We start from the raw sequence: 17,007 nt of genomic DNA on the forward strand, positions 1-17,007 counted from the left end.
TACACTTGGGTTACTTCCACTTTTCAACTATTGTGACTAATGCTGCCATAAACATAGGTGTACAAATATCTGTTGAAGTCCCTACTTTCACTTCTTTTGGGTAATAACCAGAGTGGAATTGCTGGATTATATGGTAATCCTATGTTTAAATTTTTGAGGAATCACCATACCATTTTCCACAGCAGTTGTATCATTTTATATTCACCAGCAATGCACAAGAATTCCAATTTCTCCATATTCTTGTTAACACTTATTTTCTTTTCTTTTATGACAGCAATTCTAACGAATGTGAAGTAGTATCTCATTACGGTTTTGATTTGCATTTCCCTAATGACTAGTGATGTTGAACATATGACTAGTGATGTTGAACATCTTTTCACATGGTTTTGGCCATTTGTATATCATCTTTGGAGAAATGTCTATTCAAGTCCTTTGCTCATTTTAACATCCAATTGTTTGGGAGGTTTTGTTGTTGAATTGTGGGAGTTCTTTATTCTGGATATCCATTCTTAGATATATGATTTGGAAACATTTTCTCTCATTCTGTGGGCTGCCTTTTCACTCTATTGATATTGTTCTTTGCTGCACATAGTTTTTAATTGTGATAAAGTCCAGTATACCTTTTTTTTTCTTTTGTTGCTTGTGCTTTTGGTGTCATATCCAAGAAATCATTGCCAAAATCAATGTTATGAAGGTTTCCTCCTGTTTTCTTCTGAGAGTTGCATAGTTTTAGTTCTTAAACGTAATAGCTAAAAGGGTCTTATTGCTTCTGAATATTGCTTCTTTGATCCATTTTGAATTAATTTTTGTAAGTGGCATAAGTGGAATTGCCCATTTCTGGTGACCCTTTAGTCTGTTTGCCTTTTGACTCCTTCCTTGTTGAAATTTTCTCATTTTTACTTTCATCCATTCCTCTTAGAAGACTGAAGAAAAATGTATTGGAAATAATTGATACCAACCATGTTTTCTTGTAGAGTTACTATGGTATATCTTGCTTTGGTTTTTTAATTTTTATTTTTGTGTTTGTGTTTGTTTTGTTTTATAGAGGTTGGGTCTTGTTATACTGCCCAGGCTGGATTCAAACTCCTGGGCTCAAGCAATCCTACTGCCTCAGCCTACTCAATAGCTGGGATTATAGATATGCCATTGTGCCTGGCTCTCTTAAATGAGTCCTAACATTAGACTTGACAGAATTTTCATTTTCTCCCCACTGGTTTTACTACAACATTTTTTGTCTGCTTCTGTTACTTCATCCTCAGAATTCTTCCATGGTTGCATTTCAAAAATGTATCTCTTTGTTATTTTTTGCATCATTTTATTTTAGTATACACTCATTATGTGTTTTTTATCTTCTTAAATGGCAAGCTAAATTCATGTATTTTAAAGAATTTTGGCCGGGCGGGGTGGCTCAAGCCTGTAATCCCAGCACTTTGGGAGGCTGAGACGGGCGGATCACGAGGTCAGGAGATTGAGACCATCCTGGCTAACACAGTGAAACCCTGTCTCTACTAAAAAAATACAAAAAACTAGCCGGGTGAGGTGGCAGGCGCCTGTAGTCCCAGTTACTTGGGAGGCTGAGGCAGGAGAATGGCGTGAACCTGGGAGGCGGAGCTTGCAGTGAGCTGAGATCCAGCCACTGCACTCCAGCCTGGGCGACAGAGCGAGACTTTGTCTCAACAAAAAAAAAAAAAAAAAAGGAATTTTGTTTGTTTTTTTAAAAAAATTATTGCATTTGTCTATAAACTTACTCCTAATTAGTTTTAGCTGCATCTCACAATTTTTAATAAATAATATTTAAATCCTTCTCTTCTGAGTAGTTGTCATTGTCATTGTGATTTTTGAAATCCAAGAGTTATTTAAGGGTGTGGATGTAAATATCCAAACTTTTTCCCCCTTTTCTATTTTTAAATGTTTCCTTTGTGATTTAAGTATGTGTTGTAAGGCAAGTATATTATTGGTACTTTGGAATTCGCTGAACCCTTTTTTGTAATGACTAGATAATAAACTTGTAGATTGTCTATCTGTTCAAGGATGACTATTCCATATTTGTTGTGTGTACAACAGATCTATTAGAATCCTAATAGATCAACCTTATAAATTATGTTGTTTAGATCTTCTGTATATTAACGAACTTTCTCCCTGTAGGGTCTATTATTTCTTATGGAATTATGTTAAAATATTCTGGTATTTTCTAAGCTACATTTTTTGGTAATAGAAACTCATATTTTTATATTCTTTTGATCATCTGTTCTTTTTACAACTATAATCAGTTCATTTTTTAAAATCACATTTTGTGTTTGTTACCTTAAATACAACTTTGTTGTTATATTAATATTAACATGACTGCTTTCTTTTTTTGTGTGCATACATATATATTTAGTTTTACTGTTTCAGTGTATTTTTAAGTATATGTATTATAAGAATATGGATTTTAAAAATCAACTAATTTTGTAATATTTGTCCTTTAATAGGTAAATGTAGCTCACTTGTATATACGCAGAAAAAAGTTATGATTATAAGAGCTGAGAAAGTCCAGAACTGAGATAACTTAGCTATCAATTGAGAGTATACTCTTGGTACCAAGCAAAAAATAAAAATAAAAATGCAACAGACACACAGCAAGAATGAGAGAAAGTCTTCAATGGTTATCAGAGAAAAAACAGAGATTACCTTAAAAGATAATAGTTTGTTGAAAGTTTCTTACTAGCAACAATAAATTCTATGAGACATGTGTGTTTTGAAATTTTGGTTTGTATATTTATTTTTAGTGGAAGAGCTCTGTTTATTTTCAGTTTTAGTTTGTTTTTCTTTTCTACACTATGTCCCTGTCTCCTTCCCTCCTGGGTTCAGTGCTCATTTATAATGGTTTTGAAATAAATAATTTCTATCTGACCTCAGGTCCCAGGCCATAACTGGGTCTCTTAATGACGCTTTAATGATACCCAGCAGTGATATTCTGGATACCACAGCTCACATGAGAGATACTTGGTGTTCGCTGTCTCTATCCAGCATCCGTGTCTGTCTCTTTCTCTCAGTCTACACAGCTTACCAAGAAAGCTATAGCCACAGGAATTGGGCGGCAGCGTCTATTTTTATTTATTTATTTATTTACTTATTTAACATGATGTGGCTCTGTTGCCCAAGCTGGAGTGCAGTGGCGCCATCGCGGTTCGCTGAAGCCTTGACTTCCTGGGCTCAAGCGATCCCGTCACGTCAGCACCTGCGCCGGCCCGCCCCGCCCCGCCTCGGCCCGCCCCGCCCCTCCCCGCCTCGCCCCGCCCCGCGTAGCTGGGACTACAGTTGCAGGCCACCGTGTCCGGCTGGTCTTGAACTCCAGGGCTCCAGGGATCTTTCCGCCTCAGCCTCTCAAATTGTTGGAAATACAGACGTGAGCCACTGCGCCCAGCTAGGCAGCATGTTCGTGCATCTTTCTCTTCCTTTTTAACCAGCTGAAGGGCCTCATTGCTTGTTTTGGATTCAGGCAGTAAGCCTGGTCCAGGTCATTTATCTAGTCTGAAGCACTTCTGTCCCTATTACATTGCTGGAGGCAGTTTCCTAACCTTCAATTTCTTTTTTTTTTTTTTTGAGACGGAGTCTCGCTCTGTCACCCAGGCTGGAGTGCAGTGGCCAGATCTCAGCTCACTGCAAGCTCCGCCTCCCGGGTTTACGCCATTCTCCGGCCTCAGCCTCCCGAGTAGCTGGGACTACAGGCGCCCGCCACCTCGCCCGGCTAGTTTTTTGTATTTCTTAATAGAGACGAGGTTTCACCGTGTTAGCCAGGATGGTCTCGATCTCCTGACCTCGTGATCCGCCCGTCTCGGCCTCCCAAAGTGCTGGGATTACAGGCTTGAGCCACCGCGCCCGGCCCAATTTCTTCTTTTAAGTCCAAGACTGTAACTCACATGGCTTCAGACCAGCTAACCACTTTGCTTTTGCTTTCCTCTTATATTTTATGTATCTCTGTATTTTATTGGAGCAGAGTAAATATAAAAGAGCATGGACCTACTCCCCGACCATGCTTTTTTTTTCTTCTGAAAAGTTAACACACATTAAAGTAGGATGTACACTTGATTTTTGTTAGTTGATTTCATTACAGGTATAATGTATAAGTCAGGAGGCTTCAAAGCTGTTTCTCAAGTTGCACGATAAATTTTCTGTTGTTCACTTTGTTACTTCATAAATTACTTAAATAGATGTATTCTTCAGTACAGGCACCACTGCTCACACCTGTAATATCAGCACTTTGGGAGGCTGAGGTGGGAGGATCACTTAAGCCCAGGAGGTAGTGGCTGCAGTGAGCCATGATCATGCCACTGCACTCCAGCAAGACCCTGTCTCAAAACTAAAAAAAATCTGAAAATAAAGATAGAATAAAGGGCTAAAATATTCAACAATAATTTAAAATTGCAGTTTATATAGATCCCTATAATCTTATATGAACACAATTAAAAATACTACTTTAGACAATCTTCACCTCTTCAAATGTCCCCAAATAAAATATCACAGTGTCCTGACAGATGACGCCTACATTAAATTCCGGGGTAAATTAGCAGGTATTTATAACAAGAAAATTTGAAAATAGTATTAGACATTTAAATATTGGTGAGCCTTTTCTAATCAAACCCTTTAACCCAGAGGCAAGTAAGAAAATGTTAGAAGCTAAATCACCCTGTTTCTAATGCAGTGCTCCTTCCAGACAGAGATGGCATCTCACACATACCTTCAACCCAACCACCTACATTATGATCACAGTCTCCTTTTCAATGCAAGAACAATTATAAATATACCTGCATATGAACGTGTAGACTCACTTAATCGTGATTTTCCAGGACTTGTAATAAAAAGCCACAAAGATACATGGGTTAGAAGAACTATCTGTAGTAAAGAGTGAACGCAAGTAAATTAAATCAAGAATTATTTTTCTCTAGATAGCTTATACATTCATCACAAAAGTTTACCTGAGAAAACGGTTCCTTTTTGTCTTCAAGTAAAGACTGGGGTGCTGATAGAAAATCCTTTTTCTCACAGCTCTCCTGGCTGATGAGCGTGTCCGCATAGTTGGGCTGGGGGAAAATCAGGTGGCTCTTCCGCGAGTCCGCAGTGAGGGAGACCTCGTGGGAATAGGTCTGCAGGAAAGCCCGAACCCCGTCCACGCCCACAAAGTGCGAGCCGGGCACTAAGCCGCCTCCCGAAGCCTGCAGCAGACGTGACTTGTGCCAGCGCCGAAGCCTGAGCGCCAGCAGCACGATGACAAAGGCCAGGAAGACGCAGGAGACCGCGGCCACCGCCACCACCAGGTACAGAGTGAGGTCCGAATCGTTGGGTTTGGCGGAGGGCTCGAGGCTGCCCAGATCGGCCAGGATGTCGGGGATCCTGTCTGCCACGGCCACGGTAAGCGTGACAGTGGCGGAGAGAGGGGGCTGGCCGTGGTCCTGGACGGCCACCACAAGGCTCTGCTTGAGCGCGTCTCTGTCCAGCAGGGCTCGCGCCGTGCGCACCTCGCCCGTGTGCAGCCCCACCGCGAAGAGTCCCGGTTCGCTGGCCTTGAGCAGGCGGTAGGATAGCCAAGCGTTCTGGCCCGAGTCTCTGTCCACTGCCACCACCTTGGTCACCAGGTAGCCGGGCTCTGCGGAGCGGGGCGCTAGCTCCACTCCTGTGGAACCATCTGTGGGGAGGGCGGGGTACAGGATCTCGGGCGGGTTGTCGTTCTGGTCCAGCACGAACAGGTTCAGCGACACGTTGCTGCTGAGGGGCGGGTCCCCACTGTCCTGCGCCATCACTTTCAGTTGCAAGTCCCGGAACTGCTCGTAGTCGAAGGATCGCAGCGCATACAGGACCCCAGTGTCGGAGTTGATGGAGAGGTAGGCAGATAGGGGTGCTCCCTGGATGGTGTCCTCTATTAGGGAGTAAGCGATTTGTGCATTCTCATTGCTGTCCGAGTCGTGGGCCCTCACAGAGAAGATGGAGGCTCCTCTGGGGTTATTTTCGGGAATGTAGGCAGAGTAGGAGTCCTGATGGAAGACTGGGGAGTTGTCATTGATATCTGTCACTAGCAGTGAAATGTGAGTTTCAGTAGACAGAGCTGGAGTTCCTTGGTCTGTTGCTGTTACTGTGATGTTGTACCCAGAGATAAGTTCTCTGTCCAGTGTTCTTTCAGTCACTACACGGTAATAATTATCAACTAACTTTTCCAATTTAAAGGGTAAATTTCCAGGAATGAAACATGTGGTGTAGCCATTGTCTCCTGAGTCCTGGTCATGCACACTGATAAGAGCAATTATGGTCCCAGGAGGAAAGTTTTCTGGAACTGCAGTGGTGACAGAGGTGATGGTCACTTCTGGGGCATTGTCATTTACATCCAAAACTTTGATCAGTACCTTAGCTCTAGTCATGAGCCCCGCACCATCCTGGGCTTGAACTTCCATTGAATAAGTTTTGTATTCTTCGAAATCTAGTGGTTCTTTATTTGATATTTCTCCAGTGTAAGAATCTAAATGAAATATTTGGGCCACTCTGTGGTCTACATTGTGAAAGGAGTACGTTACTTTCCCATTAGATCCCTCATCAGGGTCGGTGGCATTTACCATGAGCAGTCGAGTGCCCAGTGGCACGTTTTCGGGGACATTCATATGGTATTGTGCCTGAGTAAATGCTGGAGGATTGTCATTTGCATCCACCACCTGAATGTAAATTCTGAGGGTCCCTGAACGGACTGGGTCACCCCCATCAGAAGCTGTGAGGATGAGGTGGTGGACAGCTTCTTCTTCTCTGTCTAGGGGACTCCGCAGCACCATCTCTGGATGTTGGGGCCCATCGGCTCCCTGTTGCACATCCAGGGAGAAATGAGGGTTAGAACTGAGTTGGTAGCTCTGGAGTGAGTTCACACCCACATCAAGGTCTTGTCCAAATGGCAATGAGATTCTGGTACCTGGAGTGGTTATTTCATTCATTTTAAACTCCAGTTCCTCTAACTGGAATTGGGGAGTGTTGTCATTAATATCAATTATTTCTACTTCAACAGGGAAAAGCTTCATTTTATCCTCAACAAGGATATTAAAACTCACGAGACATGGCATGCGCTGAGCGCAGAGCTCTTCCCGGTCTATCCTGCCCGCGGTGATCAAGCTGCCACTTCTAGGATTCAGAGCGAAAAGCGGCATCCTACCTCTGGAGACGATGCGGACTCCGCGATCTGCCAGCTCCTGGGGTTGTAGCCCTAGGTCCTTGGCAATGTTGCCCACGAAGGAACCTTTGTCTGTCTCTTCCGGCACTGAGTAGTGAATATTCCCAGCCCCAGCTTCCAACAGCAGCTCCAGAGAAAGACACAGAAGCATCAGCCTGCTGCAGCCGGTCAGCTTTTTCTGAATCTTCATGGCTCTCTCACTTCGTAGTTTTCTTCCAGTCCAGTACCAAGGGTATCGTTCCTGCTTTTCTGAGCTGAAATTAACCCAATTTTCAGGAGAATTCTGAGTGGAGAGTCATCCAGAAGTAGGATTTAGGCAGTCTTGGACAGTCTGTTTTCAATCTGGCGGTTATGGAGGTTCTAAGAGGCACAAGAGCTTTTTTTTTCCCCCCTCCTCCTGAAGTGTGTGTACTGCCTGTATCTACCAGATTAGTGAACAGCGGCACCCAGAGTCCTAACCAGTTACTGCATTCCTAGAAAATACTTAAAACTTTCTCATTAACTTAATATTTTCTTAAGTTTTAGTCTATTGTCAAGGAAATCATTCTACAATATATGTATGAAAAGGAGAAACTATATGTTCACTTCCTTAAATGTGCCTAAATGTCACCAAATTGAAATATACAGGAGAATCTTAGTATTTTCATGCTATCTGCTTTCCTTGTTTGCTATTCAGGGAATGATAGTAAAAACCTAACATCACAATGAGGACAAAATCATCTCTCCACTTTTTCTGTAGTAAAGCTTGACCACTTGATAATTTCCCAGGCCACATAGAGCAGCTCTCCTTTGACTAGAGGATGAAAAGTCTTGGAGGGAAAGATAATCTTTTAGAATATAAGCTAGACTTTAAAAAATTGTACCATCCCATTTCCTTCCCATTACGATTTGAATATTTATCAGAAACCTTGGGATTTTGAAGGGTATGGTTTAACCATATCCTTATTTTTCCTCTTCTTTTTTTGAAGTGTCTTTGCATTATGTAGGCTTTAAAAAATTCTTAAGATTCACCCAAAGGTAATACATTTTGAAAAAAAATAAAACTGGGCTCTTGGAATTTCATTGAAAAGTCACATGAATATATAATTTAGATTTCAAATTTCAGAGTCAAATTCTATGATATTATTCTTCACAGCTGAAAAGAAAAATGGTCTCATCTTTATTTTTAGATTGTCTCTTATAATATGTATTCCCCTGTAATTGTGCTTAATATTTTCTCCAAGAGAAGTTGGTTTTCTCCTAACAGTACTTTTTAACCAGTTAAGATGAGGATGTGGCCTTCTTTCTTTTAATCACTGCAGGATTAGCAAAGGGTTACTAATTAAAATGTCTCAGGCTTAGAGTGACTTACTTATCTTTACCCCAAAGTTAGAGAAGCATGCTATCCGCACTCCAGAGTCTGATATCTTCAGGAACAAATTGAGCGAGCCAACCCAATGACACCATGACTGAGAAAAGTTAAAAATAAGGAAAGAAAGAAAACAACGAAAGGTCTCAAGAATAGTTTTTGGAAAGAGAATTTTAGTTCTTATATAACTAAATCTACAGTTTCTCAGCTTCTCAAAGACAAGTATATGGAGCCAAAGAGTAGAAATTTAAAGATGCAATAAATCACCTTTGATACTGCAAGGAAGGAACTCTTTAACAGAGAACGTAACTTTCCAGAATACACATTAATAGGCACAAACTTTTCCCCAAAGAAACTGTGAGCTAATGAGGCAAATTAAAATATACATAAGAACTAGCAAGTAAACCTGTAGGGCTCCCTACTCTCAGCAACCAAAAACACGCAGGAGTGATTTATAAAAGGATGATAAGTATAAAATAAAAATGTTAAAATATCACACAAATACATTTGAATCAAATGTAACATTTAAAGCTTCATTGCTGGCCAGGCACAGTGGCTAATGCCTGCAATCCCAGCACTTTAGGAGGCCAAGGTGGACAGATCACTTGAGGCCAGGAGTTTGAGACCAGCTTGATCAACATAGTGAACCCCGTTTCTACAAAAACAAAAACAAAACAAAACAAAGCTTCATAGCTGGCACTGCAGAGAATATCTGGTTGAAAGCTGTTTCTTGAGTTAATTTAAAGACATTAAGATTTTAAAAATATCTAAAGCCACACATACGTTGTAGGAACATGGCAAATTTCCTTCCTTTAAGTTGGAGACAACTCCATATCCAGGCTTGGACCAGAGATCTGGCTGAAAGCAGCCCCAGGCAATGGGGCTATAGAGGGCATTGCAGGTTCAGAAAGATGCCCAGAGTCACACTGAGGAGAAATAGCATGGAGATCAAGGCAAAGGCCATCCCAGGTTAAACTACAGCTGTTGGGTGCTGTCTGTTGCCTGCTGTTGGGTGCTGGGTGATTGCTGAGGTCTGGCAGCAACTCCTGCAAACTGTGAGCAGCAACCAGGTACAGCGTGATGATTCACCATTGAGCATGGTGACCAACAAACCTTGGCAGGTTGCATCTCTGTTACCCACAGTGACACAGCACACATCTAGCTCGTGCACATCCCTAGTTTGAAGAGCCACATTAGCTGACCTGAAGCACGATAGGACAGTCAGCCTTTGTGCCCCAGCTGGTGTCCACTTTGGTGATGGGATAGCTCAGTTGCATTGTGAGTGGTGCAGCATCAAAGAGGGCCCCACCTGGCTGTAACTCCTGGCATAGTGTCCTTGCATTTTCACAATGGTCATCCACCATCACATGCAAGTTCAGGATGATACTGAGCAAGTTGAACCCTGGTCACTGGTCCGCAGAGTCAGCTCAAAGATAGTCTGCATGAACACCACAGCACTTTGCACTCACTGACATGCAGAATGACAGTGCCCACAGTGGCAGGTCACTGGTCAAGAAGAAACAGGAGGCATATGGGACCCTAAGTCAGGGTGGGAAGTGCTAAAGTATGTGATGGAGGTTCTGGGTAGTGTTTCCAGTCACCCAAAAGAAATAGGAGGCTTGTTGAAGAATGAGCATTTTTGTGGATGCCGATGATATGCAGGGTGATGCAGGAGAGGGACAGTTTGTCCTTGTTGGTGGTTCTGATGGTGACATTGTCCTTCAGGGTCTGCTACCAGTTTAGAATTCCATCTGTGAGTAGCTGACAAAGAATTACATCATAATTCTTGGAGGTGAATTGTTGGCCAGTATGATCATTTCTCTCTATAATAATTTTCATCTTTCATTTAAGGTCTCTTAGTCCTATTGTTTTGGTTAGGGCAACCACAGTTCTTACCTCTGATAGGACTAGACGCCAAACTGAAAGTCACCTGCACTGACTGCATTCATTTCAACCAGGACTCTGAAGTGGGCCCTCAAACTGCCTCCAGTCTTATATTCCATGCTGTAACTGTTACTCTTCAGAATCAAGTATTTCTGTCATTATTGGACAGGAAATATATTCTGTATGCCCTGTAAAATTGTGTAGAAAGATCAGGAGAACTCTATATTGAAGATATTGTCTAGGTCATTGGGGATCACCTGAAGAATGAAGAGGAGGAGGTGGTGGGCATGTTCTCTTGCAGGCTAACCCCACTTACACATTGCTCAATATCTGATGACTGGCATTGCCATCCAAGGCCTGTGTCTTGCCCTGAGCTGTTCTGCCCCCTCCCCATCACTAAATGGTGGCAGCTCTGCTCCTCTGGTTCAGGGTTTCTTTTTTTTCCTTTTCTCTTTTCTTTTCTTTTCTTTTCTTTTCTAAGAGATGGGGTCTGGCTATGTTACTGAGGCTGGAATGCAGTGGCTATTCACAGTTGTGCTCATAGCGCACTGCAGCCTCTAGCTGGCATCAAGCAATCCTCCTGCCTCAGCCTCCTGAGTAATAGGGACCACAGGAGTGCCCCACTGCACAGGCTCAGGGATTCTTCAATAGCAGCAATTCAGAGTACATACTGCTGTAGTACTCTCCTTTACTTCTAGGGGAAGAGGAGATGGCTATTAAAATTAATCTGATATATTTGTACAGAGTTACTGCCAGTGTTCAAAATCTACTGCGGGCTTAAGAGTAAAAGTTCCTCTTATTAAGATGTTTTCCAGAATTTCCAAAACGTGTGCTAAAAGCCATTTTATTTATATCCAAGATGCATACGTTTGTATGAAAAACATTTATATGATTTTTCAGTACCTTCAAATTCAAATGGCCGAGGGTCTTCCTTGGGCATAACTGCTAGATCTATCCTGTCATTCTCAAGCTCCTCTCTGGCTCATTCTCCAGCTGTATGTAAAGAGAGGCTTCTCAGCACTTACCCGTAGTTTTTCCCGTCACCGAGACACAGATCTTCTGAGAGATTACCAACCTTTCAACCCCTAGCCTTCTCTTCCAGAATCTTACAGCGTATCAGCTACGTAGAATAAAGACCTCAGGCAGGGAAACAGCGATTCCTGCACTCCTCACACCTTCCTTATGGGGGACTTCTTCCTCTGTTTCTTCTTCTTGCTGGTACTCAGATCCGAATACCTCTCTCTACCGTTGCTCCCTGCTTCCTGCTCCCTGCGATGCTCAGGAATAAAAGGCAGCTCCTCACTCTGGGTCACTAGACATCGTGAGATTCCTGACCAAGATATTTGGAGCAGATTGCGAGAGAGACAGCAGGCAGAGTCCTCTCCTATAGTGTTTCTAAAAAGCCTGCAGGGACTGCTGCGTCAGTGGATTGCTTTGTTTCCCTCCAGCCACGGATTGGCGGACAGCGGCACCCAGAGGCCCAGTATGATATCCCTAGCAGGTTAGTTTTCAAGGTCCTCACAAGAGACTGTATCGGCTTTTTTCTCAAGACATATTTTAAAATACCAGTTGCTTTACTAAGAAGGGTGCAAATCATTATTTTTGATAAAATATTAACAAAATCATCATTTCACAAAATTTAATGCAAACGTTTTATTAAAATTCTTATTCTTATTATTTTTTTTTTTTTTTTGAGGCAGAGTCTTGCTTTGTCACACAGGCTGGAGTGCAGTGGCGTGATTACAGCTCACTGCAACCTCCGCCTCAAGGGTTCAAACAATTCTCCTGCCTCAGGCTCCTGAGTAGCTAGGACTACAGCTACACGCCACGATGCTCGACTAATTTTTTTTTTTTTTTTTAATTTTTTTTTTTTGAGACAGAGTCTCACTCTGTCGCCCAGGCTGGAGTGCAGTGGCCGGATCTCAGCTCACTGCAAGCTCCGCCTCCCGGGTTCACGCCATTCTCCTGCCTCAGCCTCCCGAGTAGCTGGGACCACAGGCGCCCGCCACCTCGCCCGGCTAGTTTTTTTTTGTATTTTTTAGTAGAGACGGGGTTTCACCGTGTTAGCCAGGATGGTCTCGATCTCCTGACCTCGTGATCCACCCGTCTCGGCCTCCCAAAGTGCTGGGATTACAGGCTTGAGCCACTGCGCCCGGCCCCCTAATTTTTGTATTTTTAGTAGAAACGGGGTTTTGGCATGTTGGCCAGGATGGTCTCGAACTCCTGACCTCAGGTAATTCATCCGCCTCGACCTCCCAAAGTGCTGGGATGACAGGCGTGAGCCACCGCACCCATACTAAAATTCATTAAAATTCGACTAAGAATTCTTACAAATTTTTCCCTCTTGATGTTTTCTTTTCAAGATGACACACTATTGAAACTTATTTTTCATGAAAATGGCTACTCAAGAAATTATCCACTGTAAAAAATTATTATAAAAAATTCACTGTAAATTCAATATATTAAAGGAGAAAATTTCACTATAAAAGGTGGAAAATACTGATAAAAATGTAAAATTGAGTAACTGCATTATGTAACTACTGATATAAAGAATTTACATTCGATGCTTATCCATACTTTAAAAATAGATATATACTTTTATAATTACAAAAATAATCAGCTCATTTATGGATACTATTGGTTGTTCATGCCCTTTTTCCTCTTGTAATACTTCCTTTTAGTTTAGGTTTTCACCCTTCATGTACCTAGGGAAGCAGAACCTATTCAGAGCTCTAGTAGGTTCTGATAAATTTAATCTAATAATGATAATCTCATCCTCTTGACAGTGCTTAGTTAGGAATACAGACTTAAAATAATAAGCAGGGTTTCTCAACCTTGGTACTATTTTGAGCCATATAATTCTTTGTGGTGGGGAGCTGTTCTGTGCCTTGTAGAATGTTCAGCAGTATCCCTGGCCTCTATGTACTAGATACCAGTAGGACCCACCCCCCACAGTTGTGACAACCATAAATATCTCCAGACATTACCAAATGTCTCTTCACCTCTCCCCATTTTCAGAAACACAGGCTTAGGGTATTTCCCTAGTGAGTATTAATGAGCCAAGAATAGGAACATGGCCTAAGTTGGTCCAATTGGATTGAAAGACTGCTTGGGGAGAGTGACTCTCTTGTCACGGACAAGGAAGAAAGTTCTCCAGTTATTGCTGCTGGCTGGTATCTTGTGACTGCAGCCTTTGGAATTCTACAAGGAGAGGAAAGCAGAGCTGAAACAATAATAGAAAAAGTATAAATAAGTGCTTATTCTTCAAAATTAGGAAGAAAAAACAATTTGTGCTATACCATGATTGTATCTGGCCTAGAGGCACTGAAACTTCTAGACCTGCCTGTCCACTAGAGTAACAACCAGCCACATGTGGTCCCTGAGAACTTGAAATGCAGCTAGTCCAAATTGAGATGTGCTGTAAGTGCAAAACACACACTAGGTGTTGAAGATTTAGTACAAAACAAGAATGTAAAATGTATTATTAATATATTTACATTATTGTAAAAATATGTTGCAATTATATCTTAGATATACTGGATTAAAATTATTGAAGTTTCACCTGTTTCTTTTTGCTATTTGAATGTGGCTACCAGATAATCTAAAATCACATCTATGGCTCACCATCTGTGGCCCACATTATATTTCTATTGGACAAAGCTGCGCTGGACTACCTGTTTTTTGGGATCATAGATTTTCTTACCGTTTAAACCAGTGTAAATTAGATTTTAATGTTTTTCCTATAGAAAACATCCTACTAGATACAGGAACTGCTATATATTTTTAGTTAGCCTTTTTACCTTTAAAATATATGGTGATATAGCAATATGTAAGTTGGCTTTTCTGTGGTATTTGCTATTTCCTCACCCCTATAATTTTCTACCTCCTAAATATAAGCAGGATTTCTCCCATCACCCATAATTTAACCTCCAAAGTATAAGCAGCCCTTTAAAGAACTAAAAAGTGTATTAAAGGGCTGCTTATACTTTGGAGCCCTTTAAGGAACTAGAAAGTGTATTAAATGGAATTTTCAAACATACACAATTATTAGTAACCTGATTGCCACACTCCTTAATGACAGGCAGGAAGCCTTTGGAGGACTTGTTACCACACCGGGGAATTTATTGCTCTCCCCAAATCTTTTGTTCACTACTATCACAGATATTCCATGGAACAACCACAGGAGTGTAATTCATCAATTCAGAGTTTTTCTGAATGTCTAATGGAATTAAAAAAAAAAAAAAAACTGGGGATTTATCAGTAGACATTAAGATAATGTGATGTGGCAGAGGCCTTAGGCCTTAGTGATAGGCAGAGGTCTGCCACATCACATTATCTTTTTTTTTTTTTTTTTTGAGATGGAGTTTTGCTCCAGTGTTGCCCAGGCTGGGGTGCAATGGCACAATCTTGGCTCACTGCAACCTTTGCTTCCCGGGTTCAAGCAATTCTCCTGCCTCAGTCTCCCGAGTAGCTGGGATTACAGGTGCCTGCTGCCAAGCCTGGCTAATTTTTAAAAATATTTTTAGTAGAGATGGGGTTTCACCATGTTGGAGAGGCTGGTCTTGAATTCCTGACCTCAGGCAATCCACCTGCCTTGGCCTCCCAAAGTGCTGGGATTACAGGCATGAGCCACTGCACCCAGCAGATTATCTTAATGTTTACTGATAAACTCAATTTTAAAAAATATTTAGGGTCAATATAATTTCCTCTCCTAAAAACAGCATATAGAAAATGTGTTAAACTCAAAAGCAGAAAATATATTTTAGGACTGAAGGAGTTAGATACATTAAGAAAACCTTAGTTAATCCTTTTAACTATGTCTGGCAATATTCCATGTAAAAAAAGGTTTAGAAACTAAAATATATAGTAATTTTGGAAAATGAAAAATTGGATACAATTTATTTCAAGTTAACTTCTATGATAAGAATATTTGAGCATCATAAAACTCATAGGGAAGATGCTGAGTAATATTTGGATTATTTTCAAGTATAATTACTTCACATTTTATATGGCTAAATAAAACATGGCCAGGCGAGGTGGCTCATGCCTGTAGTAGAAAAAGCTTTATCTTTGAAAAAGAGGTATAGGTAAGTCAGCTAACATTCTTCAACACATTATAAGCAAAGAGAAATAATTTACAGTTATCTGGAAGGGCATACTTTCTCTTTTAAAATTAACATTAAGAACCAAACTAACCTCAGGTCATTTTAATTTCCTCCCACGACAGTATCTCATTCTAGCTAAACCACATTCACACACACTATTAGCAAACCTCCCCACCTCATAACAATTAGCATTGTCCTTGACTAGAGAGGAAATGTATGTAAAGTGGCTCTATCTCATTTTAAAGTGACAAAGAATGTATTTTCTCTCACAAATCACTACAGGATTTAAGACTATGATCTTTCTAGATAGATCAATTTTTTCATTCAGTTAGCAAATATTTTTTGTGTATCTCCCATGTTCTGGTACTAGGCACTGGGACACAATGACCAGGATAGAAAAAGATCACTATCATGGAGCTTTCAATCATACAGGAATAAAGTGAATTTTGGAAATGTTAATTACATCTTAAGAGAATTCTCTTAAATTTAGGGGCAATTGGTAATATTTTAGAGGATAGAAATTAAATGTTAATGGCCTTGATGCTCTACCAGATATTTTAAAAATAAATGGAAATAAATAGAAATAAGTACCAACTGTTACCCAGTTATGTCAAAATACTAAAAATATGTGTTGATGAATACCTGACCCTCCAAAGAAAAGACAAGCGCAAAACAGCAAAATAGTAGAGGTGGAGTTAAAAAAAATGTCAAAGTATTTAAAATTACTTGTACATGAGAAGCAGGAAACAATACTTCAATTATGTCTACTTTAACCAGATGCTCAGTCTATCAGACAATTCTGTCCAAAATGAACCTGTGCTTGCAGAAGAACACTTCCTTCTCTGCTTACATTTACATCTAAATCAAGCATATAAAAAGGAATCACCCTTGTTTCCTCAGGAGTATTACAGAACAGAAGGAAACCCAGAGGCACAATTCCCCTACAGGGAATTATATTAAACAAAATATAGACTTTGGGCCAGGCACGGTGGCTCACACCTATAATCCCAGTACTTTGGGAGGCCAAGACAGGCAAATCACCTCAGGTCAGGAGTTGGAGACCAGCCTGGCCAACATGGTGAAACCCCTTCTCTACTAAAAATACCAAACTTAGCTGGGGTAGTGGAAGGTGCCTGTAATCCCAGCTACTCAAGAGGCTGAGGCAGGAGAATCGCTTGAACCCTGGAGGTGCAGATTGCAGTGAGCCAATATTGTGCCACTACACTCAAGCCTGGGTGACAGCCTAGACTCCATTTCCAAAACAAACAAACAAACAAACAAACAAACAAACATAGAGAGGTTTAGAATTATATAGTGAGCTCCATGTCCTCCTCACTCCATTGATTTGGGTTCTTTAAAATCCATTGTATAGTAGCTACACATTCTTGTATTGGCACCAGATTGGCTAGACCCTAGGAAGCATCCGAGATGTTTCCAGAAGCAAAGACGCTTACTGCCAGGCGTCCCCCATCTCCCGGAATCACCCG

At 41.2% G+C, this 17,007-nt stretch overlaps 2 protein-coding genes across 5 annotated transcripts in view; both read right to left on the reverse strand.

The window, feature by feature from the left end:
• LOC126957240 (protocadherin gamma-C4) overlaps nucleotides 1-8,233 on the reverse strand; it is a 190,277-nt gene extending 182,044 nt beyond the window's left edge. The window contains exon 1 of one of the 4 annotated variants that reach the window (XM_050794896.1): nucleotides 5,499-7,601. In XM_050794896.1, coding sequence (XP_050650853.1) covers nucleotides 5,499-7,373 — 1,875 coding nt within the window. In that variant the 5' untranslated portion in view covers nucleotides 7,374-7,601. Of the gene's footprint in view, nucleotides 1-4,958 lie in introns of all 4 variants that reach the window. The other 3 variants (XM_050794901.1, XM_050794900.1, XM_050794905.1) reach the window with 3 other exon arrangements.
• The window catches only part of RELL2 (RELT like 2), a 347,299-nt gene that overhangs the window by 312,954 nt on the left and 17,338 nt on the right, over nucleotides 1-17,007 (reverse strand). The gene's annotated exons all lie outside the window — the stretch shown is intronic.

The sequence above is a fragment of the Macaca thibetana genome, chromosome 6, assembly GCF_024542745.1.
Source record: "Macaca thibetana thibetana isolate TM-01 chromosome 6, ASM2454274v1, whole genome shotgun sequence".
Taxonomy (NCBI): Eukaryota; Metazoa; Chordata; class Mammalia; order Primates; family Cercopithecidae; genus Macaca; species Macaca thibetana.